General features: G+C 48.9%; 4 protein-coding genes across 6 annotated transcripts; all 4 read right to left on the minus strand.

The window, feature by feature from the left end:
• Nucleotides 1-2,458: 2,458 nt before the first annotated feature.
• LOC140221719 (G-type lectin S-receptor-like serine/threonine-protein kinase B120) lies at nucleotides 2,459-6,201 on the minus strand. Its single transcript, XM_072291523.1, has 7 exons — nucleotides 4,416-6,201; nucleotides 4,202-4,309; nucleotides 3,889-4,082; nucleotides 3,577-3,787; nucleotides 3,251-3,488; nucleotides 2,998-3,148; nucleotides 2,459-2,860 (listed from the first exon to the last, which is right to left on the minus strand). Exons 1-7 carry the CDS (start codon nucleotides 5,797-5,799, stop codon nucleotides 2,558-2,560), a joined length of 2,589 nt encoding a protein of 862 aa, XP_072147624.1. The 5' UTR covers nucleotides 5,800-6,201; the 3' UTR covers nucleotides 2,459-2,557.
• A 491-nt stretch (nucleotides 6,202-6,692) lies between these two features.
• LOC117844369 (receptor-like serine/threonine-protein kinase SD1-8) lies at nucleotides 6,693-10,438 on the minus strand. Of its 2 annotated transcripts, XM_034725089.2 has the most exons (8): nucleotides 8,988-10,438; nucleotides 8,822-8,899; nucleotides 8,500-8,607; nucleotides 8,231-8,424; nucleotides 7,873-8,080; nucleotides 7,560-7,794; nucleotides 7,319-7,469; nucleotides 6,693-7,221 (listed from the first exon to the last, which is right to left on the minus strand). In XM_034725089.2, the coding sequence occupies exons 1-8, from the start codon at nucleotides 10,309-10,311 to the stop codon at nucleotides 6,919-6,921; spliced, it is 2,601 nt and encodes an 866-aa protein (XP_034580980.2). In that variant the 5' UTR covers nucleotides 10,312-10,438; the 3' UTR covers nucleotides 6,693-6,918. The 2 variants fall into 2 exon arrangements, with proteins under 2 accessions (XP_034580980.2, XP_072147623.1); XM_072291522.1 differs by lacking the exon at nucleotides 8,822-8,899 and having other exon boundaries at nucleotides 8,988-10,436.
• A 1,154-nt stretch (nucleotides 10,439-11,592) lies between these two features.
• LOC117844937 (receptor-like serine/threonine-protein kinase SD1-8) lies at nucleotides 11,593-15,082 on the minus strand. 2 transcript variants are annotated; one of them, XM_072291524.1, is made up of 7 exons: nucleotides 13,660-15,076; nucleotides 13,347-13,454; nucleotides 13,074-13,267; nucleotides 12,738-12,945; nucleotides 12,423-12,660; nucleotides 12,185-12,335; nucleotides 11,593-12,089 (listed from the first exon to the last, which is right to left on the minus strand). In XM_072291524.1, exons 1-7 carry the CDS (start codon nucleotides 14,969-14,971, stop codon nucleotides 11,787-11,789), a joined length of 2,514 nt encoding a protein of 837 aa, XP_072147625.1. In that variant the 5' UTR covers nucleotides 14,972-15,076; the 3' UTR covers nucleotides 11,593-11,786. The 2 variants fall into 2 exon arrangements, with proteins under 2 accessions (XP_072147625.1, XP_072147626.1); XM_072291525.1 differs by lacking the exon at nucleotides 11,593-12,089 and having other exon boundaries at nucleotides 12,220-12,361; nucleotides 13,660-15,082.
• A 2,195-nt stretch (nucleotides 15,083-17,277) lies between these two features.
• Nucleotides 17,278-20,575, minus strand: LOC117844936 (G-type lectin S-receptor-like serine/threonine-protein kinase At1g11300). The gene is given in 10 exon segments (XM_072291977.1): nucleotides 17,278-17,558; nucleotides 17,561-17,648; nucleotides 17,778-17,928; nucleotides 18,019-18,172; nucleotides 18,175-18,255; nucleotides 18,342-18,552; nucleotides 18,650-18,681; nucleotides 18,684-18,824; nucleotides 18,903-19,013; nucleotides 19,125-20,575. Coding segments are annotated over 10 exon segments (2,541 nt in total). The 5' UTR covers nucleotides 20,458-20,575; the 3' UTR covers nucleotides 17,278-17,319.
• Nucleotides 20,576-26,107: the final 5,532 nt, after the last annotated feature.

Raw genomic sequence — 26,107 nt, forward strand, 5'->3', positions numbered from 1 at the left:
TTTTCCAGCGTGTAAGAATTGTACTGACGGCCTATACAGGACAGTATTTTTTGGATGTCCGATATTGGCAAACTCTTGGTGTTGATGCATGTGGCCACTCTGCCGGAATATGTTGTAGCTGTATTGTTGTGGTTTCAGGTCCGCAAAGCCTCACGAGACTATGCAACGGGTCCCTTGTGTAGCATTTCTTCTGCGGCAAAAGTTGTGAAATCAAAGCAAAATCTGCAAGCCAATGATAGTCGTCGCCGGTGCGTCCTCCCGCCTGCTCCTCTTGTTCATCTTCCTAGGCAGCAGCCGCCGAGGTAGGGGAGAGCTGCTTGGGGAATCAATGGCTGTCGGACTTTCGCAGTAAACGTGCAAACGTAGGGGCAACAGCGGCAGTAGTGGCTGCACACACACACACACACACACACACACACACACACACACACACACATGCACGGGTCGCAGCCGTGCACCACCACCTGATTGGTGCGGCGGCGCAGGGCTCATGTCGCGGTCCGTGCCGCGCGTGCCGTTCCCAGGTTTTGTGTTCCTCGCCATCCCCAGCTGGTCGTCGTCCCGACGAAGTCCCTGTCCGGCTCCATCTCCTTAGCCCAGCGCCCCAGAGCTCGAGGGTCCCCGGCGACGACGGATGGCGGTGGTCGTTGTTTCGTTTAACGACCGCCCCGTGCTCCTTTTCGTTTCTTCCCCATGCCATGGAGATCACGATCACATCAGAGGGAGCCTGACCCAAATAACAGCATGGTACAATATTACTGTGGGGCTCTGCGCAGGCTGCAGCCGCACTCGCCGCCGCGCGCACCGGTGCTGCCCGGGTTCACGTCTCCCGTAGCGCGACCTACGCGGCCGCGCGCTCCCTGGACGACGCGTTCTTCATCTCCGCCTCCCCCGACCGCGGCAGCGACGCGCTCCTCGTCCCCGCGCTATCCCTGCCGGCCAAGAACGACGGCGCGACGCGGACGCCCATGTGCGTGCACAAGGTGCCGTCGCGACGCCGCGCTCGTCGGGCCTGCACAGCGCGGGCTCGGAATGGCGAAGTGGGTGCTCTTGCTGGCGGGGCATGGAGGCGTGAGACCTGAGTCGTCAGGAGGACGGAGTCAGGGTCAGGCTCGCGGTGACCGGAGCCGGGGGATGGCCATGGCGAAGTCGTGCCCGCGGCGGCGGGTCAGACCTCTCCCTCACCTAGTCCGATAAATTCCTCCATCTCCACCGTAGACTGTCCATCCAACGGCACCAGGAGCCCGCAGCATGGAGACTCCAAAATTTTTCTTTTAACCCCCCAAATGGATCGCGACTATTCGCGGTCCAAAATATTTAACCCTCTAAAAATGGATCTAATGTTTTGCACTAGAACCTCCAGAAGGCTAAAACGTATGGATGTTTTGCATCAAAGCCCCCCACCTCTGTTCGTCTTCCTAGCAAAAGACGGACCTCAATGGGGGATGGCGGTGGCGTCGCTTTTGCCCACGACGGTGTCCGTGTAAGGCACGTGAGGGTGCGTTTGGTTGAGCTTTCCAACCTGCTTTTGCTTTTGCTTTTGCAAAAGCCAACCAAAAAGTCTAAAAGCCATAGATGTTTTAGCCGAAAGCTGCTTTTATTTTAGTACAAAATCAAAAACGCTTTCCCCCTGCTTTCAGCTACTTTTGGGGAAAAAATTACCTACCTACCACTGATTATGAAGATACCGGTTCGTTTCCCTGTTTTATTTCTCCGACTTCCGCACCAGTGCACCCATCTGACTCCTCCCGCACAGGCGCACCCGTCCGCCTCTTCCCGTTGCCCCCGGCCGCCCGCCCCAGCCGCCCATTGCTCGCCGCCCGCTGCACCCCGCCGCTCGCCGCCCCCAGCCGCCTGCCCCGCCCTGCCGCACCCCGCCGTCCCCGGCCTCCCGCCCCAGCCGCCCGCCGCACCCTACTGCCCGCCGCAGGCGAGAGCTCCACCGTGGAGTGGAGTGGCCAGTAGGAAGAAGAAGAAGGGACTAGTGAGCGGGACCCGCTCGTCAATGAGAATGAGAAAGGGAGAGTTGCGGCGAGAGCTCCACCGTGGAGTGGACTGGCCAGCAGGAAGAAGGAGGGACTAACGAGCGGGACCCGCTCGTCAATGAGAAAGGGAGAGAGTTGAGTGGGGTGGACTGTGGATGACATGTAGGGTCCACTCGATAGTTTATTCAAAAGCTACAGCTACTCTAACCAAAACGGCCTTCTGCTTTTCCCATAACTAGTTTTCTACAGTCCACAGCACAACCAAACACACCCTGAACCGCGGGTTCCCCAGCCACACCCTCCTAGCGGCTACCGCCTCCCCGTACTGGCGTACAAACACCGCTCCGCGGGCGCGCCACATCCTGAGCCCAGCGAGCGGGCAGCCCTTCCGCGCCGCCGGCGAGGAAGTGGACGTGCCGGCTGCCCGGCTAGGGTGCAACTGGTGCGCGTGCGGAGACCAACAGATTTGAATATGCTCTGAAGGCACTAGGGACCAGGTCTCCCGTCTCAAAGTTATTGTACAGGGACGCAGCTGAAAAAAGGTTAGTGGTTGCTCTGTTGTCTTGTCTACCCTACCGTCCCTGAAGAACTGTCATGGTCATGGAGTTCTTGGAGGTCTCAACATCACCTCCTTTTCCTTGCAGCTTAGAATTTCTCTCTGCGAAGTACGCCGGCTGATCGGGCGCCGGCAGTGACACGCTCCCGTTCTCCAGGATGGACACGACAGAGGACATGAGCGGCCTGCCGTTGGGGTCGTCCTGGACGCACAGGAGCCCGACGTGGATGCAGAGCAAGAGTTCATCCAACGCGCAGCTCTCCACGATGGATGCGTCTACCAGGTCACTTGCATTCCCTTCCTTCCACAGCTTCCATGCCTGAAAAAAGTATCAAATGAGTCCTCTATTTCATTTCTAAGAGAAATGGTCACACAAATCATTCCATGGTCTATACTCCCAAGTGTTTCAGACATACTGCACTGGCAAATTCAGATATGTTTGTACTGTATTCTTACATAGGCTACAAGGCCCGGAGACCCCATGATGTCATCAGTAGAGCTTATCCTGACGCCACTTACAATTTCCAGGACCAATATGCCAAAGCTATAGACGTCAGACTTGACAGAAAAGACGCCCTCAGTTTGATATTCAGGAGCTATGTAGCCACTAGTGAGAGCGAGACCATCAGAAGTTCAGAGTCGTCAGACACAAACGAAGTCCAATCATATGCAAAATTCAGTTATAGGACAAAATTGAAGTACTACTCACAATGTTCCGACAACTCGCTTAGTGTTTGCCTTTTGCTGGTTTTCGCCAAATATCTTGGCCATACCGAAATCTGCTATTTTGGGTCTCATCTCTGCATCCAACAAGACATTGCTTGCTTTAAGGTCCCTATGTATCACTGTCAGCCTTGAATCTTGATGGAGATACAGAAGTCCCCTAGCCACGCCCTTGATGATCCCGAATCTTGTCGGCCAATCCAGCAGAGATTTCCTTTCGCTGTCTGCATTGAACAACAATACCATATATGGGGATAATGTATGCTTCAATGTGACATTTTAGCAGCTTCAGTTATGATGAGTGGAACATACCGAAAAGGATAGCATCTAGGCCTTTATTGGCCAAGTACTCATATATCAGCAACCTCTCAGCTCCCTCTGTGCAGCAACCGAGAAGCCGAACCAAGTTCCGGTGCTGGAGTTTGGAGATCAAAATAGCTTCATTCTTGAATTCCTCTATCCCTTGTTCAGAATCCTTGCTGAGCCTCTTGACAGCAACTACACGACCACCTAAAAATGTCCCCTTCAGAATTATAGAACGATAACTAAGTATTGACTCTTGAGTACTATAATTCAATTCATGGATTCAGATGGAAAAGGATATGCTGCAGAACCTGATAGTACCTTGTAAACTTTGCCAAAACCTCCGCGCCCGATCATACATTCTCTCGAGAAGTTATCTGTTGCCGCAACAATATCACTGAACTGTATGGAAGGGAATTCAAGATCTTCACTGGGGTTTCCTTCTCCAAGTTCACTTGAAGCGCGCACACTGCCAGGCACCAGCTTCTTCTCACTTTCACTGCTTCTTCTCTTACCTGCAAATTGGTGTTAAACAGCATTTCTTTTGTGATAACATGTACCTCCTTCATTCCTGTGTCTAAGGCTAAAACAACAAATATTGTGAGAGCATACAGATAAAATACAAAATAAATACCTTTGGATCTGCATTTACAAAACCAAACAAGGACACTGCATGTGACTATCAAAACACTTGCCAACACTGGCAGTAAAATTTTCAGAGTTTTTGTCCCTCTCTTTTTGCCTGCACAAATACAGGTGAATGCTTCGTGACAATTGCAAGAAGATGCTTTTGCTGCCGGTTGAAAATTGAGACATTGATGCGGCAGGAACAGAAAAGAAAAGCGAACCTGTGAATCCGGCAGGAACCCGGAGGTTAAGCGTCTCGGCGGTCACGCCCCAGAAGGCGCCGATCATCTGCGTGTCGACCAGCTCCCCGGTCCACACCAGGCACCGCGCGATGTCCCCTTTGGCGCTGCTGCTGCGCAGGCTCGCGTACGCGTACGCCTCGCAGGCGCAGTCCCGGCGGCACGCTGCGGCGCACTCGTCGCCGGAGGTCATGTTCCCGAGGAGCACGAACTTGTCCGGCACCTTCATGCTGGGCATCGCCAAGAACGCATCCCCCTCACCGCCGCCGCCGCACGGTGCCAGGGCCTGGCTCCGGCGGCAGCCCCGCGAGAACACGCCGCGGCTCCACTCCGCTCGGCTAGCGGGCTCGAAGCCGTCGAGGCACCTGCACGTCGCCGCGGTCTGCGTGTGGTGGCAGTAGCCGTAGGCGCCGCAGCTGCCGTAGGGGCTGCACCCGCGGCCTGGCAAGGACTCGAGCGTGGTCCACGCCGACGCGTTGCGATTCCAGCTCAGCAGCTGGAACTTGCCGGCGCCGGTCACCACGTACCGCGTCGGCGGGGCGCCTTCGTTGACGGAGAAGGTCGTGTAGATCTCCTCCTCACCGTCTACGACCGCCACGTAGATGACCGTGCCGGTGGCGGGGTGGTACCTGCTTACGGTTGGGTACCCCGTCCAGGGCGTGCCGCGCCAGTAGATACGCGTCCCGTTCCACAGCAGCAGCTGGAGCGACGTGTTCGGGTCCATGCCGTAGGAGAAGCTCCCCGGCGAGGGGTCGCCGGGGCCCTTCCACGACACGATGCGCCAGCCGTCGACCCCGTCGTCGCGCGTGCGGCGGCGCAGCCCGACCTTCATGCCCGGGATGAACGTGTCCGTCGGGTGGTCGAAGCTCTGCCACAACGGCTTCGCGGCGTTCGGCGACAGGATGACGAGGTTACCGTCATTCTGAAGCACCGCCGCCGTCGAACCAGTTGCAGAACCCGAGCTCATGGCGGCGGTGATGTTCGCCGTCCAGACGACGCGGCCGCTGGCGTCGGCCAGGACGAGGCTGGAGGTGTCGTTGGCCAGCGCAAGCGACGGCGCGGCGGAAGAGTTGCCGCCGGAACCCTCGCCGATGATGACCGGCGCGTCCCGGTTGGCGACCCACACCACGGTGCTCGCGGTCACGGTGATGTTGTTGTACCATATGCCGAGGTACTGCCTGCCCGGCGCGGCGTCAGAGGGGGCGAAGAAGCCGAGCACGAAGGCGCCGCCGTTGGACACGATGGTCTCACCGGGCAACAGCGACTCCCCGCGGGTCAGCTTGTCGCCGGCCGGCGAGCACAGGCGCGGCAAGAGGAGGAGGACGGCGGCCGTGATGCAGGTGGAAGTGGAACGTGACCACTCCATGGTCGCACGTCATTCGGTATGGTACCAAAGAGACAGAGACCAGTATGTTCGTGCAGATGAAATACTCCTAACCTCGAGGCTTGGGCTGCAAGTGACCGTGATAGAATTCTAGATTTCTAGAGCTCCCTTGGACTAGTTTCAGCGTACGGAGTTTAAGAGAAGGTCGGAGCTTGACGCTTGGGGAGTTAGCGCCAGGAGGACGCTTGCCATTGGTGTGCCTACATGGACATGGCGACGGTAGCGGCCGGCGGTGATGTGAGCCAAGAAATGAGTGGTACACTGACTAGTCATCTCTGCGTGTGTCACAACGAAATCGTCACCAACAACTGCGTTGATTTCTGGATGGAACTGGGGACGATGCGGCGACCGAGTTGGGGTGGAAGTGGAACCACGGTTTCTGGTGTGCGTTGCTTATTCAGACAGCGACGTAGAGTTCTGCAGTGCTCTTCAAAGCATGATCTTACCTGAAGATCACGAAGCGTGGCCAGGAAAGAAAGAAAAATAAACAGGTGGTCTCCAAATCTGAGGTTGAGTTCTGCACTCACACTTGTGCCCGTGGTGGTTCTGAAATGTTCAGCATTGCTAGAAACAAGGACCAGTCTGCATGTGTCACGCAAGATCAAATCTTAACCAACACCAACCACCACACACACTGGATCAGAGTTCTGATTGGAACGAAGCTGGCATGATGCTGCAATCGGATACAAAGTCAGTGTGGAAGCACGGTTCCTCGCGTGCCTTTATCATATCCAATAATTGCTCTCAGCTCGTGCTGCTCGATGAATTTCTTCATACATGAACAATCCTTCTGAAAACTTTGTAGGCAACGAAATCCAGGTTCACCCATTATGTAAGAAAAAAAGAATTGTCCTTCCAATTATCATCACAAAGAGTAAAAATGAAACACCATTAGTCAACTCTATTTGTTCAAATTCAGTTCTTTCATATTCTTTTGTTTATTATGATAGGAAAAACATAATATCCTACAGCTGTTGAGATTTCTAACATAACCGAAAATAAAATTGAAAATTAAGAGAATGGCTTCCAAACCACAAATGGTGATGGAGCCTTAAGCAATACTATCTATCTTGGGCAGTGTTTCCAAACATCATAAAAAGGTTATCGTCCCTCTATATTTGTGAGAGTAAGGGAATTCATGGAATTTTCAGTTCTGTCCCTAATTTGCTCCAGATCACTGCTCCTCTGTCCATAGTGCCCAGGGTTGTTGGGTGCTGGCAGTGTGGTGCTTCCATTCTCTAGAGTGAACACAACAGATGACATAAGTGGTCTATCATCTGGGTTTTCTTGAACGCACAAGAGTCCCACATGACTGCAAAGCGAAACTTCATCTAGCAAACAAGCATCCGTAATGGATTGGTCTGCTAAATCTCTCGTCTTCCCCTCCTTCCACATGTTCCAAGCCTGAAACAATCAAAACAATTATTTGGATTTATGGTAAGCGAGAACCTGAAGACTCTGATTTTAATCAGTTACAGCTCCATAAAAGGCATATACTCACATAGACTATTAGGTTCGGAGAACCTATAATGCTACTAACAGAACTTCTCTTTATACCAGTAACAATCTCTAAGAGTAGAACACCAAAGCTATAGACATCGGACTTGATGGAGAAGACGCCTTCCATTGCATACTCCGGAGCCATATAGCCACTGTTTGACCATTTCACGTGCAGATATTATTGAATGAAAGCTGGATTTAGTTATGCTTTGTTTGAAAAAAAATTATAAATAGTTACTCACTATGTCCCAACAACACGATGTGTGTTTGCATCTTTCTGGTTATCATTGAATATCCTTGCCATGCCAAAGTCTGCTATCTTTGGTCTCATGTCTGCATCTAGCAAAACATTAGCGGCTTTGAGATCTCTATGAATTATGGTCAATCTTGAATCTTGGTGGAGATAGAGAAGTCCTCTTGCAACCCCTTTGATTATATTGAATCGTGTAGGCCAATCCAACATCTTCCTCGAATTATCTGCATTGAAGAGATTCAAGGTAACACAATTTTTGGCTTTTATGTGCTATTTATAAGAATTTATGGCGTGTCACATACCAAAGAGGGTAGCATCTAAGCTTCCATTAGCCAAGTATTCATAAATAAGGATTTTCTCATCAGCCTCAACACTGCAACCAAGAAGTCGAACCAAATTTCTATGTTGCAATTTAGCAATTAGAATTACTTCATTGCTAAATTCCTTTGTTCCTTGCTCAGAATCCTTGCTTAACCTTTTGATGGCAACTTCTTTACCACCAAGCATCGCCTTCAGGAAAAGTAAAGAGAAAAATTAGATTTGAGTTTATCACACAGACAACTCAATGTAATTGGAGCACATTATTATAATTAACAAAAATCAATGTAATTACATGACCAGAACTAATAAGAGGAAATCACTGTCGAATTAAGTAATTACCTTATAAACTTTGCCGAAACCCCCCTGCCCGATCTTACATGCCTCTGAGAAATTGCGTGTTGCAGTCACAATATCCTCAAATCTGACAGAGAGGAATTCAAAGTCTTGGGCAAGGTTTCGTTCCCCAAGTTCATCGGATGTACTCATGTCATCCAAAGTTAGCTTCTTATGCCTCGACCAATGACTTAATTTACCTGTTTTCTAAATTCCATAAGCAATTGCTCCTTCGAATAATGAGATATAGACAATGCAACTATGTTGAGTTCTACCTTTGAACTTGAACCATGCTAGGTAAATGGCTGCGAGGATCAAAAGGACACTTATTAAAACTGCAGGGAGCACTGTCTTCAGTGTATTGCTCTTCGCCCTCATCGTGCCTGTGCTTTACAAGTTAGTGCAAAGTTTTATGCTTTGCAAATAGCACAACTGATGAAAGCCTAAGGCCTATTTTCCTTGCCACCAAAAAAAGAAGAAATGGAGCAAATTACAACAATAACAACCAACAAGAAACACACGTTTTTTGGAATCCACGAATTTCACATGGAATCTTTTGATTGTGTTTAAAACAAGAGGGGTTTTTGGCGGGCACACCTCGAATACGCTTAGCGCTGAACATTGAGCCTATGTATGCTTTGCTTCGTTTGGAATAAAGCGGGGCAGACCATTTCTCTAAAAAAACGAGAGGAGTTTCTAGGCTTCCAAATGGGTTTTCAAAATTTCGTCAATGCTAGATAAGAAGATAAAGTCTGTGGCACACCTGCATCGAAGCCTGCAATCCGGAGGTACAGCGTGTCAGTGCCATCCCCGTTACCTATCTTCTCCGTGTCAATCAGATCGCCGGCCCACACCAAGCACCTCGTCACATCCCCGTTCGTTCTGCTGGTGCTCAGATTGGCATAAGCATAGGCCACGCACGAACAGTTCCTGGTGCACTCCGCTGCGCACTCCTGGAATGTTCGATTCTGGACGAGCACGAACTTGTCCGGCGATTTCATCCCCGGCAAGGCCAAGAAACCGTCACCGCACCGCAGCGCCTCCTTTCGCCGGCACCCCTGTGAGAACCTGCCGCCCTTCCAATCTTCTAAGCTCGCCGGCTCAAAACCGTCGAGGCACTTGCACGTCGCGGGAAGCTCTATGTAGTCGCAGTAGCCGTTCGGGCCACAGTAGCTGTAGCGGCTGCACTCGCCGGCACCGCGCGTCCAATCCCAGAGGAAGGTCCATGCGGACGAGCTGCTGTTCCAGGTTTGGAGCTGGAACTCACCGGAGTGCGTGAGCACATGCCTGGTGTACGCGGCGCCGGCGGAGAGGCTGAAGGTCATGTAGATCTCCTCCTGGGTGTTGACGATGGTGAGGTAGACGATGACGCTGGTGATCGCCCGGTACTTGACGGCGACGAAGTAGCCCGTCCATGGTCCGCTGCGCCAGATCGGACGCGTGGCGTTCCAGAGGAAGACCTGGAGGAACGTGTCTGGGTCCACGCCGAAGGAGAAGGATCCCAGCGATGGGTCGTCGGGGCCCTTCCACGAGACCAGGCGCTCGCCGGCGCGCGTCTCATACCTGATCCGAATCTTCATGCCAGGGAGGAACGTGTCGGCCGGGTGGTCGAAGCTCTGCCATAAGGCGGTGCCGTCGGGAGACCGGATGACGAGGTTGCCGGTGTTGAGAAGCACCGCGGCAGCGTTGCCGGCCGCCGGAGCTGCACCGGTGACGTCCGTCGTCCACAGAACACGGCCGTCGGAGTCGGACAGGACGAGGTTGTTGGAGGAGTTGGTCAGGGACAGCGCCGGTGGCGAAGAGAAGGTAGCGCCAGCGCTGCTATTTGTGGCCGGGGTTTCTCTGTTGGCGACCCACACGACGGTGCGCCGGCGGATGTCGTTGTACCAGATGCCGAGGTACAGCTTGGCCGGGGTGGAGTTGGTGGGGGAGAAGAAGCCCAAGGCGAAGCTGCCGCCGTCGGATACGATGGTGGCGCCAGGGGAGAGCGGCTTGCCGGGGACGAGCCGGTCGTCGGCCGCACACGGTGGCGGCAGCAGCAGCAGCAGGAGGACAGTGGCGTACTTGATGATAGCTGGCCAAGCCATCAAGCTAGCACCTATCCTTTGCAATTCTAGCTACTTAGCTGGTTGGTCGTCATTGATCAGCATTCAGCAACGCAACTGGATGTTTTTACTGGAGAAGGTATTGCTGCCATGAGCCTTGGTCTACGGTACACTGGCAAACGATGTCAACGCAACTGCCTTGTGTTTTCTTAAAACTAACAAAAGATAATCACAGCAACGTCATCTGTTACGCAGGAGATGAGCGAGACTGAGAAGAGATGGCATATTATTAGATGGTTGAAATGAAGAAACCCCTCTACAGGCTCAGCAACGAAAGTACAGAACATAATAAACAGGGCACGGAGTAGAATAATAGTGCAAAAGCTTGGAAGTCCGATGGACCTTTTCAAGGATCAGAGTTTCAGACACGTATTGTGGTTGACATTTCAGCTGTCCACGTCGGCTCTTTGCGGTAGTTAGGATGCTGTCCTTTCCTTTCTTCTTTTGAAGTGGTAAATTTTGTTGTATACTCAGTACAAAAATTTCTAGTTTCCGTGCGGTTTCATCCGCCGTTAGTTTCAGGCCGGCGTGAGATTAAGCACGCACGATCATAGTCGCATTTGGAAGCACGTACGGTTCCTCATCAAGTGCCATTGTGAAATCCAAGAGTTGCTGCTCATCAGTTATTTCTTTCTTTCATGAATGGTACTCTCAATGTTAAATCGTCAAGTACTGTATTTTATTTAGTTGACGCATGACAAGGTAAACAAATAACCTTTCCGGGTTTTTTTCTTGGAAAAAAAGGGGTGGGATCGTATTTTAGGAAAGTTTAAGGGCTCCCCTTTTAATGGTAAATGGAGAGCCCTCCCCATTTAGCTTTTAACTTTTATTTAATCAGAGTTCATTTCTTTAATTTTTTTCCGAGGTTGAGTTCTGCACTCACACTTGTGCCCGTGGTGGTTCTGAAATGTTCAGCATTGCTAGAAACAAGGACCAGTCTTCTCTGCATGTGTCACGCAAGATCAAATCTTAACCAACACCAACCACCACACACACTGGATCAGAATTCTGATTGGAACGAAGCTGGCATGATGCTGCAACCTGATACGAAGTCAGTGTGGAAGCACGGTTCCTCGCGTGCCTTTATCATTCCAATAATAGCTCTCAGCTCGTGCTGCTCGATGAATTTCTTCATACATGAACTATCCTTCTGAAAACTTTGTAGGCAACGAAATCCAGGTTCACCCGTTATATAAAAAAAAAGAATTGTCCTTCCATTTTTCATCACAAAGAGTAGAAATGAAACACCATCAGTCAACTCTATTTGTTCAAATTCAGTTCTTTCATATTCTTTTGTTTATTATGATAGGAAAAACATAATATCCTACAGCTGTTGAGATTTCTAACATAACCGAAAATAAAATTGGAAATTAAGAGAATGGCTTCCAAACCACAAACGGTGATGGAGCCTTAAGCAATGTCTATCTTGGGCAGTGTTTCCATACATCATAAAAAGGTTATCGTCCCTCTATATTTGTGAGAGTAAGGGAATTCATGGAATTTTCAGTTCTGTCCCTAATTTGCTCCAGATCACTGCTCCTCTGTCCATAGTGCCCAGGGTTGTTGGGTGCTGGCAGTGTGGTGCTTCCATTCTCTAGAGTGAACACAACAGATGACATAAGTGGTCTATCATCTGGGTTTTCTTGAACGCACAAGAGTCCCACATGACTGCAAAGCGAAACTTCATCTAGCAAACAAGCATCCGTAATGGATGGGTCTGCTAAATCTCTTGTCTTCCCCTCCTTCCACATGTTCCAAGCCTGAAACAATCAAAACAATTATTTGGATTTATGGTAAGCGAGAACCTGAAGACTGATTTTAATCAGTTACCGCTTGATAAAAGGCATATACTCACATAGACTATTAGGTTCGGAGAACCCATAATGCTACTAACAGAACTTCTCCTTATACCAGTAACAATCTCTAAGAGTAGAACACCAAAGCTATAGACATCGGACTTGATGGAGAAGACGCCTTCCATTGCATACTCCGGAGCCATGTAGCCACTGTTTGATCATTTCACATGCACATACTATTGAATGAAAGCTGAATTTAGTTACTTTTTGTTTGGAAAAATATAAATTGTTACTTACTATGTCCCAACAATACGATGCGTGTTTGCATCTTTCTGGCTATCATTGAATATCCTTGCCATGCCAAAGTCTGCTATCTTTGGTCTCATCTCTGCATCTAGCAAAACATTAGCAGCTTTGAGATCTCTATGAATTATGGTCAATCTTGAATCTTGGTGGAGATAGAGAAGTCCTCTTGCAACCCCTTTGATTATATTGAATCGTGTAGGCCAATCCAATAATATCTTCCTCGAATTATCTGCATGAAGAGATTCTGTATAACACAATTTTTAGCTTTTATGTGCTATTTATAAAAACTTATGGCGTATCACATACCAAAAAGGGTAGCATCTAAGCTTCCATTAGCCAAGTATTCATAAATAAGGATTTTCTCATCAGCCTCAACACTGCAACCAAGAAGTCGAACCAAATTTCTATGTTGCAATTTAGCAATTAGAATTACTTCATTCCTGAATTCTTTTGTTCCTTGCTCAGAATCCTTGCTTAACCTTTTGATGGCAACTTCTTTACCACCTAGCATCGCCTTCAGAAAAAGTATAAGGGTGAAAGTTAGATTTGAGGCTTGGAGCTCATTATTACAATTAACAAAAATCAATATAATTAGATGACCAGAACTAATAAGAGGAAATCACCGCAGAATTAAGTAATTACCTTATAAACTTTACCAAAACCCCCCTGCACAATCTTACATGCCTCTGAGAAATTGCGTGTTGCAGCCACGATATCCTCAAATCTAACAGAGAAGAATTCAAAGTCTTGGGCATGGTTTCCATCCCCAAGTTCATCCGATGTACTCATTTCATCCAAAATTAGCTTCTTATGCTTTGCCCCGTATCTTATTCTACCTGTTTCCATAATTCTATAACCAAATGCTTGAAATATAGATTTGTAAGAAACTAAGAATGGAAATATGTTGAGCTCTACCTTTGAACTTGAACCATGCAAGGGAAAGGGCTGCGAGGATCAGAAGACCACTTGTCAAAACAGCAGGGAGCACAGTCTTCAGTGCTTTGCTCTTCGCCCTCATCATACCTGTGGTAGCTTTACAAGTCAAAAAAAAAGAAAAAAAAAGAAAAGAAGACCTATTTGAAGTCCCCACAAATTCCACATGGAACATTTGAATTTCTGTTTTAAACGAGAAAGGGATCCCAGCTTTCCAAATGTGGGTTTCAAAGTTTCCTGAATAGAATCATAGATAGATGAGAAGAAAGAAAAGGTCGATCTGTTGCACGTATACCTGCATCCAAGCCTGCAATCCGGAGGTACAGCGTTTCGCTGCCAGCATTGACACCTATTTTCTCCGTGTCAATCAGCTCTCCTGTCCACACCAAGCACCTCGTCACATCCCCCTTGATTCTGCTAGTGCTCAGATCAGCATAAGCATACGCCACACACGAACAGTTTCTGGTGCACTCGGCTGCGCACTCCTGGAATGTTCGGTTCTCGACGAGCACGAACTTATCCGGCGATTTCATCCCCGGCAAGGCCAAAAAACCGTCGCTGCACTGCAGCGCCTCCTTTCGCCGGCACCCTGGAGAGAACCTGCCGCTACTCCACCCCTCTGGATTGGCAGGCGCGAAACCGTCGAGGCACTTGCACGTCGATGGATTCCCATCCCATCTGTTGTCGCAGTAGCCGTTCGGGCCACAGTAGCCGTAGCGGCTGCAGTAGCCGCCCGTCCATTCGGAGAGGACGGCCCATGCGGATGAGGCGCTGTTCCAGGTTTGGAGCTGGTACTCGCCGGAGTCTGTGAGCACGTATCTGGTATGCGCGGCGCCGGGTGAGAGGCTGAAGGTTATGTAGATCTCCTTCTTGGTGTTGACAACGTTGAGGTTGACGATGACGCTGATGACCATCTGGAACTGGACCTGGACGGAAAAGGAGTCGCCCGTCCATGGCCCACTGCGCCAGATCGGACGCGTTGCGTTCCAGACGAAGATCTGAAGGAACGTTTCTGGGTCCCCGCCGAAGGAGAAGCTCCCCGGGGATGGGTCGTCGGGGCCCTTCCACGAGACCAGGCGCTTGCCGGCGCGCGTCTCGTACCTGATTCGGATCCTCATGCCGGGGAGGAACGTGTCGGCCGGGTGGTCGAAGCTCTGCCACAAGTTGGTGCCGTCCGGTGACCAGATGACAAGGTTTCCAGTGTCCATAAGCACAGCGGTAGCGTTCCCCGCAGCTGCACCGGTGACGTCGGTCGTCCACAGAACATGGCCGTCAGCGTCTGACAGGACGAGGTTGGACGCGTTGGTCAGGGACAGCGCTGGTGGAGAGGACGTGGTGTTCGTGACGGGGATTTCTCTGTTGGCGACCCACACGACGGTGAGCCGGGGGATGTCGTTGTACCAGATGCCGAGGTACAGCTTGGCCGGGGTGGAGTTGGTGGGGGAGAAGAAGCCCAAGGCGAAGCTGCCGCCGTCGGATACGATGGTGGCGCCAGGGGAGAGCGGCTTTCCGGGGACGAGCCGGTCTTCGGTTGCACACGGTGGCGGCGGCAGCAGCAGGAGGACGAGGACAGTGGCGTACCTGATGATAGCTGGCCAAGCCATCATGCTACTATGCTAGCACCTTTCCTTGCAATACTTAGCTAGCTTGTTGGTCTGTTGGTCATGGATCAGCAACGAAACTGGAGGTTTCACTTGAAATGAAGGTATTGCTGTCTTGAGCCTTGGTCTACTGGCAAACGATGTCAACGGCTAAACCAACAAAAAAAAATAATGACGGCAGCAGCATCTGTTACGCAGGAGATGAGCGAGACAGATAAGAGTAGAATATTAATTAGATGGTTTTAATGAAAGGGTGCATTCCAGGAACCTCCCTACAGCCTCAGCAACGGAAGTACAGAACGTACACACCACAAGGTATAATAATGCAAAAGCTTGGAAGCCCGGTGGACTTTTTCAAGGATTCACACACGTATTATGGTTGACATTTCAGCTGTCCACGTAGGATTTAGGAATTAGGATGATATTGCCGTTCCTGCTAGCTAGACATACTAGCGACAGGAAGTGTAAGAAATGTATTGTGCCAGTTTGTTGCTGTCCTTTTCTTTCTTCTTTTGAAAGGGTACATGTTGTTATACCTCGGTACACAAGTTCTAGTTTCCATGTGGTTAGTTTCAGGCTGACTTGAGATTAAGCACGCATGATAATAGTCACATGTGGAAACACAGTTCCTCAAGTGCCATTGTGAAATCCAAGAGTTGCTGCTCACCCGTCATTTCTTTCTTTCATGAATGGTACTCTCGTTGCGAAATCGCCAAGTAATGTATTGTATTTGGTTGATGCATATGACAAGGTAAATAAATCAACTTTTCCCTTTTTATTTTTGAAAAAAAAGTGGTGGGGTCCTATTTTAGGAAAAGTTAAGGGCTCTCCTTTTAATAGTAAATGGAGAGCTCTCCCCATTTAGCTTTTAACTTGATTTTTTTCTTTATTATAGTATGAACCAAATAGTATCATTATGGCTCATTGTGACTGCCCACAAAGAAAAAATGAAACAGAAAAATTCTTAAGGAAATGAGCACGCAATGATGATATTATTTGGAAGAAGAATTAGTAAGGAAATGACTTCAGCACTGACAAATTTTGGGTAGAGCCTTAAGAAGAAGAAAAATATAAGGGAAACGCTACCGTCCGAGCGTCCGGACGCGTCGGATGTCGTTCCGCTCCCCTCCGCTTCCTATCCATTCCCACAGTTCTTTTTCTTCCCCATCCCTTTTCTTCTTCAACCTTCCACCTCGGTGTCCTCCTCCTCCACTCCGGTGGCCTTGTCTCCCACCTGCGCCCCACGCCGGCGTCCTCCTTGCCCACCTTGACGGCGTCACGCTCCCCCACCCGGCGGCCTCATCCCTCACCCGCGCCCCACGCCGGCGTCCTCCTCCCCACCTCCACGGCGTCACGCTCTTCCACCCCGGCAGCCTCGTCCCCCACCCAGGCGGCGCCCCTCCCCCCACTCCGGCGTCCTCAACCCACCGGGAGTATCCAACGCCCTAGATCCAGTGGCCCTCTCCCCGACCCCGGCGAGATCCGAGCAAGCCCTTGACCCTCCACTACCCCGGCCGGCAGCAGCCTCCTTAGATCCGGCGGCATCTCCTCTTCTTCGGCCGACAACGGGCAGGCTGGTTGTCTTGGATCTGAGTGTTGCAATAGTTATTTTTGGATGTTGCAACGGTGGCTTTTGATGTTTCATCTGTTTTGCAACAGTCTGACTTGCCAGCAATCGGGTGTTGCACCAACTTGTTCATGATGTTGCATATAGTTGTTTTCTTTGTTTTGTCTCTTCTTCTTTCGTTGTTGCAATATTGTAAGAGATGTTTTTTTTGTTGTTGCAATGTGTCTGTTTTGAATGTTGCACGAAGCAATTCGGGATGTTTCATGCACGTAAAGGTGTTGCAATCCTCGGTGTTGCAAGTGTTGATTTTTAATGTTTCGATAGTTATTTTTCAATGTTGCAACTAAGCGTCCGATAAAACAAAATTATCGGACGTCCGGGCGCTAGCACTTCCTAAAATATAATGATGATAAAACAGGAAAAATAGCAAGGAAATGAGCACGCAGGTGATTATCATCCCAGAAATCATCGCCCCTCAATTTGTGTTGGTAGTTTCGGACTTCCATTCTCCAAGGTAAGAGTATTTCATACAATCTTTTTTATTCATATTTTGTACAATCTTGATAAAACTAGAGTACTTGGAAAAAAAATAAGAGCCGTCTATCCCGCGAAATCGAACGGTGGAAATAAAGGAAGTACCATGAAGTACCTAAAGGAAAGTACCAAAAATATGATGCCTTTTAATTGTGTGTAAATCTATTTAATTCTTTTTTATAAAAAGGATAAGAAAGGAAAGTACCTGCAAGTACCACTGTACCACTGGTACTTTAAAAGCATTGTAACAAAGCTAAAAACTCAAAGGATTTTTTAAAAAAAAATACCGTGGTTCTATATTTGTAAGAGTAAGAGTGTTCAACAAATTGTAAATGTTATCTCTTATTTGATCCATCTCAGTGCTCCTTTGTGCAAAATATGCAGGCTGATTTGGCCTCGGAAGTGTGACGCATCTATTCTTCAGCGAGAACACAACAGATGACATATGTGGCCTATCATCTGGGTTTTCTTGAACACACAGGAGTGCTACTTGCAAAGCAAAATTTTATTTGGCAAACAAGTATCCATAATAGATGAATCTGCCAAACATCCTGTCTTCCCCTCCTTCCACATATTCCATGCCTGAAAATTAAAAACAAAACAATCATTTATTAAAAACAAAACAATCATTTCGATTGTGATAGCTCCAAAAAGATTCAAATCCTCTGACTTTGATCTTGAGTTAGAACTTCACAAAAGGCATATACTCACGTAGATTATAAGATTCGGAAATCCTATTATGTCATCCATGGAGCTTCTTCTTCTACCAGTTACAATCTCCACGAGTAGTACACCAAAGCTATAGACATCAGACTTTATTGAGAAGATGCCTTCCATTGCATATTCAGGAGCCATGTAGCCACTATTCCACCATTTCACTTGTATTAATTATTACATGGAGATGCAGTCAATTGCTAATTTAAGCATTTATTTATTTAAAATAAGCACTCACTATGTCCCTACAACACGATGTGTATTTGCCTTTGTCTGGTTGTCATTGAAGAGCCTTGCCATGCCAAAGTCAGCTATCTTCGGTCTCATCTCTCCATCTAGCAAAACATTAGCAGCTTTGAGATCTCTATGAATTATGGTCAATCTTGAATCTTGTGGAGATAGAGAAGTCCTCTTGCGATTCCTTTGATTATACTAACTCGTGTCGGCCAATCTAGCAACATTTTTCTTGAATTATCTGCGTGAAGGTTCGAATGAAAGCAATATGTTTATGAGATGTCATTTTGATATTTTAAAGAGCTTATATTAAGGTGTTACTTGAACATACCAAAAAGGTACCATCTAAGCTTTTATTAGGCAAATACTCATAAATCAACATCTTTTCTTCACCCTTGACACTGCAACTAAGAAGTCGAACCAAATTTCTATGTTGCAATCTGGCAATTAGAACAACTTCATTCCTGAATTCCTTGGTTCCTTATGAAGAATCCTTACTCAGCCTTTTGATAGCAACTTTCTTACCACTTAACACGGCCTTCAGAAATGTTAAAGAGAAAAGATTGACATACATGCAACTCAAAATAATTACTGAACTGAATCAAGCAGAAGCCTGCATTGAGAGAAGAAATCACCTTATAAACTTTGCCAAAACCTCCTTGTCCAATGTTGCAGCCACAATATCCTCAAATCTAACAAAAGGGAATCCAAAATCTTGGGCAGTGTTCCCTTCCCCAAGTCCTTCAGATGTACCAGTATCACCCAGAATTAACCCAAGCTTCTTGTGATCTTCCCTGTTTCTTCTTCTAGCTGCCCCAAAAATGTTTATCATCCATTCTGTTGCACCATGTACCTCATATAGACGTATAATAAAAGCAGAGTTTGTACCTTGGAACTTGAAGCATGCAAAGATAATCCCCGCAAGTATCACAATGCTACTTACTAAAACTGCAGACAGCAAAATCTTCATTAACTTGGTCTTTGCCTTCCTTCTGTTACCTGTGCAAGGTCGTCAGTGCAATGATTTATGCTCGCAAGCCTGAATGTTTATACCCAACAATTCGAAGTTTACTCGATAGAAAGGCACAGGAGATAAAGTCGTCTGCACACCAGGATCATCCAAGCCTGCAGACCGGAGGTAGAGCGTTTCACCGCCAGCCATATCACCCATCTTCTCCGTGTCAATCAGCTCGCCGGCCCAAATCAAGCACCTCGTCATGCCGCCCTTCGTCCCGCTGCTGCTCAGATCAGCATAAGCGTACGCCACACACGAACAGTTCTTGGCGCACTCCGCCGCGCACTCCTCAGAAGTCCGGTTCCGGACGAGCACGAACTTGTCCGGCGATTTCATCCCCGGCAAGGCCAAGAAGCCGTCGCCGTCGCCGCACCGCAGCGCCTCCTTCCGCCGGTACCCTCGCGAGAACCTGCCGCCGCTCCATTCCTCGGGGTTGGTAGGCTCGAAGCCGTCGAGGCACCTGCACGTCGGAGCGGCCATGGTGCTGTCGCAGTAGCCGTACGGCCCGCATTGGCCGTAGTGGTTGCACTCCCATGTCGGCCATTGCCCGAGAACCGGCCACGCCGACGAGCTGCTGTTCCAGCTCTGGAGCTGGTACTCGCCGGCGTAGGTCAGCACGTACCTGGTGTGGGTGGCGCCGTCGGAGAGGCTGTAGGATATGTAGGTGTCCTCCTCGGTGTTGACGATGGCCACGTAGATGTAAGCGCTGGAGTTGACCTGGTACTCGCCGTCGACCGTGAAGCCCGTCCAGGGGGCGCTGCGAAGCATCGGGCGCGTCCCGTTCCAGACGAACAACTGGAGGGACGTGTTCGGGTCCGCGCCGTAGGTGAAGCTCCCCGGCGAGGGGTCGTCGGGGCCCTTCCACGACACCACCATGCGCTCGGCATGGCGTTCCCTGTGATTACTGGACTTGATCCAGATCTTCATCCCGGGGAGGAACGTGTCGGTCGGGTGATCGAAGCTCTGCCACAGGGTGGTACCGTTCGGAGTCCGGACGACGAGGTTGCCGGTGTCCAAAAGCACCGCGGCGACGCCGGTGGCCGGTGGCGATGGAGAGACACTTCCGGTGATGTTTGTCGTCCAAAGGACCCGGCCGCTGGCGTCGGACAGGACGAGGTTGGAGGTGTTGGTCAGGGACAGCGATGGCGGAGAGGAGCTGCTGTTTGTGATTGGGGTCTCTCTGTTGGCGACCCACACGACGGTGAGCCGGGGGACGTCATTGTACCATATGCCGAGGTGCAGCTTGGCTGGAGTGGAGTTTGTCAGGGAGAAGAAGCCCAAGGCAATGCTGCCGCCGTCGGACACGATGGTGGCACTAGGGAACAGCGGTTTGCCGGGGACGAGGCGGTCGTCGGATGCACACGGCTGCACCAACAGGAGGAGGAGGAGGAGAACAGTAGCGGCATACCTGATAGCCGACCAAGCCATCAAGCACTTCTCGTTTCAAAACGGCGAGGCGATTTTGAAAGGGATGTGCTAATATTAGCTCGCGAGACTGAAGATTCTAACTTCAGCAAGGATGGCAGGTGTTTTCTTCTTCTTTAGCCTGACGAGACCAATCGGGAAGAAAAGAAGGGTGAGTGGCATTCCTGCATCCGGGAAGTCGGAAAGAAAAGCGAAGGTTGTTTTTCTTCTTCTGCATCGATTACGAAAGCAGTAGGTAAAATAATGCAGAAATTTGGAAGTTCAGACCACATTTAGTTTACCAATTCAACCTCGTCTTGTGTTTGACATTTGAGCAGTCCACGCGGACCGTGCAGTGGTTTGTATGATGAGATTATCCTTTGCCAATGCTACTATTGACAGAAAAGCCAAGGAACACGTATACTACAGAACAACATATGATGCGTAAAGAAACTAGAAATGATTGATTATTTTAACTTTTGATGACTGACTGAAGTGGTTGCTACTCCGCATGATCAATTCCAGTCAGTTTCCTTCGCGTTTTTCATTTTTCACCGTTAGTATTTTTTTCATAATGAAATCTAATAATGTCAATCTTATCTTGTCAACCTATATACAATTTTGTTACAGGAATTGGAGAGCAGTGAAAAATGGAACAGCAAAAACAATTTACCTTTTTCTTCTCTTTTCTACTTTACTAATAGTATGCACAGAGTATACATGTTTATTAATTCGGGGAGGGAATAGAGGTGCTTCCATTCTCCAAGATGAACACAGCAGATGACATGAGTGGCTTGTCGTTGGGTTGTGTTGTGTTGGGGATCGTCAAAAAACTAAACATCCTCGAGCGCCGTTCATAGGTAAAAACTCTCTAACCTCGCAAGTTCTGGATCGAGGAACAAAACTCAGTTAACCTTGCAACTTCTTATGAAAACTATTCTGGTAGTAAAACTCGTACCCTCGCATATTCTTTGCTACTTTAGGGACTCGAAGCTGACAACTGTTAGTTGATGACTAAACTCCAATTGTGCTAATCCTCGAGTGTTCGAAGTCAATCTTGAACACCAAGTTTTCACCTTTTTACTCTTTCCTCATAAACGGAACCTGAAGGGAGACGTCGTGAGGTTACAAGCTCTTGGAGCAGCATAACGAACCAGGCGCCACGAGGTTGGGCATTTATCTCGGACCGAGGGTGATGACATGAAGCTAGAGAATTGGTCTGGCACGAAGGCGAAGTCCCGAGGTTAGAGGGATGGAGGCATGAGAAACGTGACTACGTGGAGGAATTCAATTTGTACACGTTACCCCAATGACTTTTATGTATGGCATATTCTAAGAATGTAGTGGTTGATGAAGGATATTTTTTGGATGTAAAGTGGCTCATGGGTCACTATAAAAGGGAAACCCTACCCTGTTGTAAAGGGAGACCCATTGTTTTCTCGAACTTTCAAGTATTATCTCGTTCACAAATATGTTCGATATCAAATTTCTTTGAGAGCAATAGGGCGCCCATCGTGTTCTCAGTCACAAAACAACCCACGATGCCATAACCAAAGAAGAAGATCACACCGCAGGAAACCATCGAGGGTGAAAGAGAGCAAGAGAGAGAACTTATCCCTATTGATCAAGACGACATAGACACCCTAGAGAGATTAAAGAGAGTTGCGGCTAATTTACGAACAAGAAGTGAGAAGAAAAGAGTCAAGGTGGAGACAACAAACCAAACACAACCAGAAACAAGCACAAGAAATGATTTACTTGGAGCAACAGAAAAAAAAGTTGGCCTCGGTACTTAAACAGCTCGAAACCCTGAAAAAAGAAAAGGAAAGATTTACCCAAGAATTGGAAGCACAACGGCTAGCGGTCAGGAAAATAGCAAAACTAAATCAAGCAAAAAAACAATTGGCAGAATTGCAAGAAGAATTGGATGAACTGCAGTACTTACAAAACACGCCACCACAACTACCACCTTTGAGACAGCAGCATGTCATGAACAACGCACCTATCCCGCATGCAAATCCCAACCTCACTGGGCACAACGTCCTAATGATGACAAGTGCTTACGTAACAGTTGATCAAAATTCTCCATTATCCTTGGGCTTGCAAACGGCTCCATGGCCTACAACCTACAATACGGTCACACAGCCAAAATTTAATGGACAAAATGACCAACCTACAAGGCGGTCACACTGCCAAAATTTAATGGATAAAATGACCCTCGCCAGTTCCTCATGAGCTACGAAGCTGCAGTAGCATCTGCTCGAGGAGATGATGTGGTTTTAACCAAGTCCCTAATTATAGTATGTAAGGAGCAACGCTAAACTGGTCCTCGCTACTCCCACCACAGTAAGACAAAGCTAATACAAAACTTCTAAAGCTTCCATCGAGCAACATCAAACCCGAGCGACTCGTTTCATTGCATCCAAAAAGAGAGTCCCTGGCCAATTATACACACAGCACAGGTGCCCTATTGTGGATTTTAAGGCACCGCAGCGCCTCCTTTCGCCGGCACCCCTGACTCCCTGAGAGAACCTGCCTCTGTTTCAGTCTCCCAAGCTCGTCGGCTCGAAACCATCGGGGCACGTGCACACCGAGACAGTCGCCGTGCCGTCGCAGTAAGCATACTCCCTCCGTACTCACAAAGAAAGTTGTTTTGGACAGCGACACGGTCTCCAAAATATTACTCTTTGTTTTTATAAAAATATTTATCAAAAAGTGATATATGTAAAGTTTTATGAAAGTATTTTTCAAGACAAATCTATTTATATGACTTTTACATTTCCAAACTTAACAACTTAAAAGTTATTCCTGATTTATATTCCCAATGTTTGACCCAAATCTTGTCCAAAACAACTTCCTTTATGAGTACGGAGGGAGTATGGACCACAGTGGCCGTAGAGGTCAACACGAACCAGGCGCTCGCCGTTGCGAGACCTGTACCTGATCCAGATCTTCATGCCGGGGAGGAACGTGTCGGCCGGGTGCTCGAAGCTCTGCCATAGGGCGGTGACGTTCGGGGACCGGACGACGAGGTTGCCGGTGTTCAGAAGTACCGCGGCGAGGCCGGTGTGGCTGCTGGAGAGGAGCTCGAGTCACCGGCGACGACGTTGGTCGTCCAAAGGACACGGCCGCTGGCGTCGGACAGCACGAGGTTGGTCGTGCGATTCAGTTCTTCGTGGAGTATGGCGCCGGGCGCCCGGGCGCCGCTGGAGAAGTTACAGCACTGCGAGTGAAGTGAACAGCTTCTGCTTGTTTTCTAACCGACTTACCGACTAGAGGTAGACTGGAGAGGTTTCCCGTAGATTATTGTGGTTTCAATCTCGAACTTCCGATGCAGGGTATCTTCTTTGTTGGACATGTATAGCTGCAGAGAATCCTATATCCTGAATTCTCACATTTTGTTGTTAGAAGATAGAACTAGGCGCAAAGAATCCTACACCTGGTCAGTATAGTTGCAAAAGTTATATCTAGCGCTTGACCAACGTAAAAGACCTAATCATTGGTTATTTGACCATGCAAAAGACCTAATCATCCCTACATTTGAGCTCCACCCCATCTATTTATCCAAATATCGAAAGCGCGCGGTTGATCCTACCATTACTTTTCTCTCAGTTAAAACTAATCAAGTTGAAAGTCTCACCTAATAATGAAGTTGCCCCAGCCAGCGCCAAGCGCGCCCAAGCCTCCAATTCATCTGAGAAATCTTGATTTGCCGCCGCCTCATAAGGAGAGCCACAACCTACAAAGTCACTTTCATAGCCTCCAACATCGCTAAGACTAGCTAGTGCGGGTCACTTTCGTACAGCCGCTTTAATTTGACCAGGCAAGAAAACAAAGGCATGAGCCCAACTCCCAAGCCACGCTAGAATGGGGTGTGGCCGTGTGGGGTAGGTGAAGCTTTGTACGATCCCCGCCATATGGTCATATGGCCATATGATCCCATGCCTTTTTCCCGTTCCCATATGGCCATATCCACTCTCCGGCGGCGGACGACGGCTGGCCAACGCCCAACGCGCGCGCACGCAGCGCCTCCACCTCGCGGCCGGCCGCGCGCTGCCACGCACACCACGTTCACTTGCATTGGCGCCCCCAAAACGCCGTCGCGCCCCGGCACGCGTTACGCGTGCCGCCGTGACGACGGAGTCCGCGGGTGATGTAAAGAGAAGAGGACGTCCCCGCCCGTCCGCTAGCTGCACTACCCCCTCTCCGTGTGCTGCTGTGCTCTCATCACTCCTGACGCCTCCCCGTGTGCTGCGTGCTAGATCTTCGAAGCAGCTGAGGTTGAAGATCTGGTCCCAGAGAAAGAGAATGGACTGCACCACGGGGCCAACAAAGTACGTAAGCGCTGTTCTATCGCCTCTCCCCCAATAATCTTCATCCGCTGAGCCTACTGATGCTAGCTAGTTCTCACTTAGGAACTTAGCTTCTTTTCTTGGTTTCTTGTGATGGAAAAGGTGTGTGTTGCCAACTACAAACTAAGCCATCTTATAGGTCAATTATATCCGGGTGCAGCCGCCGGGTCTCCTTCGTCAGCGTCTCAGATCACAGCAGGCACAATAGCGCTTCAGGTACTGAATGTCCACAGCGTCTGCTGCAGCTGCATGGCTGCTTGCGTGCATCCATTGCCGGGGAAGAGAACACATAGGTTAGATATAGGCTCCGTGTGTGGCAGTTACGGGGGAGGGATCAGGAGCAGAGATTTTCTGTGCATACGCCTGGATCGGCGCGGCCGGCTCCCGAAGGCTCAGCCCCATGTCCATCCCACAACGACGAAACAGGCCCCGGCACAGCGAGACGCAGCGTACGTTGAGCCATGGATCGGAGCTACTAGCAGCTGAGTCTCCATTCACTCTTTCTGCTACCTCGTCGCTGTGTGCTCTAGCCGGCCGGCCGGCCCTTGGCCGCCGAAGTGTGGTTGATGGGCTGCACGGGGCCAAAAAGTAAGCGCAGCAGTCGTCCAAACGCCTCTCCCCCGCTCTTCATCTGCTCAATCATGTTGTATGTGCGTGTGGAAGTGGAACCAGATCGAGGGATCTGATCCTCGGGGTTGCATGTGTGCATGCATGGGCTGCTAGCTAGCTCTAGTTCGTTATGGCGTAGTAGTCTGAGTTGTTCGTTGGTAGTCTGAGTTTTAGTATAAATGGGCATAACAGTATTTTTTTTTGTAGATATAAAAAAGGTCTGAAATGGTTATTCATACCTCTAAAATTTATGCAAAGTTTGTTAATACTATATTTTAGTACAATTTATTATTAGGAGTAGAAAGTAGTTAGAGCTTGCCAAATGACATGCTAATATCTTCTGGAAATAAAAAAAGGCACATCTTCATCTCATCAATATATACACGAAGGAGAACCTGATGAACAACATAACGATTACTCACTTTCACTTGTCAGTACAATGACACCATGACAATGCCAGTAAGTGAATATATGTCCACGCTCCAAACACCAACCTGGTGACCGCAGCTAACTTGCTCCAGTTCCAGGAACAAGCATTACAAAGTTGTTCCCAAAATCGCAACGACAGAACATGCCTATTCTAAGACTGTTAGAAACATCACATGTTGCAGACATGGGTGAGATTTTTTCCTTTTTCCTATTGACTAAATGATCAGTAGGCAGACGACGACAAACGCAACTCTATACTCAAATTAGTGACAGACCAGGTGCTG

The sequence above is a fragment of the Setaria viridis genome, chromosome 2 (genome assembly GCF_005286985.2).
Source record: "Setaria viridis chromosome 2, Setaria_viridis_v4.0, whole genome shotgun sequence".
In the NCBI taxonomy this organism is placed as follows: Eukaryota; Viridiplantae; Streptophyta; class Magnoliopsida; order Poales; family Poaceae; genus Setaria; species Setaria viridis.

Excerpts from the sequence above, each read along its gene's own strand:
- LOC117844369 (XM_034725089.2), bottom strand. The coding sequence starts at position 10,311 with ATGGCTTGGCCAGCTATCATCAAGTACGCCACTGTCCTCCTGCTGCTG. Across the intron at positions 8,608-8,821 it reads CAGCGCTAAGCGTATTCGAG|GCACGATGAGGGCGAAGAGC; the intron begins GTGTGCCCGCCA and ends TGTAAAGCACAG. Across the intron at positions 8,425-8,499 it reads AGCATGGTTCAAGTTCAAAG|GTAAATTAAGTCATTGGTCG; the intron begins GTAGAACTCAAC and ends TTTAGAAAACAG.
- LOC140221719 (XM_072291523.1), bottom strand. The coding sequence starts at position 5,799 with ATGGAGTGGTCACGTTCCACTTCCACCTGCATCACGGCCGCCGTCCTC. Across the intron at positions 4,310-4,415 it reads GGTTCCTGCCGGATTCACAG|GCAAAAAGAGAGGGACAAAA; the intron begins GTTCGCTTTTCT and ends GTATTTGTGCAG. Across the intron at positions 3,788-3,888 it reads GTTTTGGCAAAGTTTACAAG|GGGACATTTTTAGGTGGTCG; the intron begins GTACTATCAGGT and ends ATAATTCTGAAG.
- LOC117844937 (XM_072291524.1), bottom strand. The coding sequence starts at position 14,971 with ATGATGGCTTGGCCAGCTATCATCAGGTACGCCACTGTCCTCGTCCTC. Across the intron at positions 13,268-13,346 it reads TGCATGGTTCAAGTTCAAAG|GTAGAATAAGATACGGGGCA; the intron begins GTAGAGCTCAAC and ends TTATGGAAACAG. Across the intron at positions 12,336-12,422 it reads CATCGTATTGTTGGGACATA|TGGCTACATGGCTCCGGAGT; the intron begins GTAAGTAACAAT and ends ATGATCAAACAG.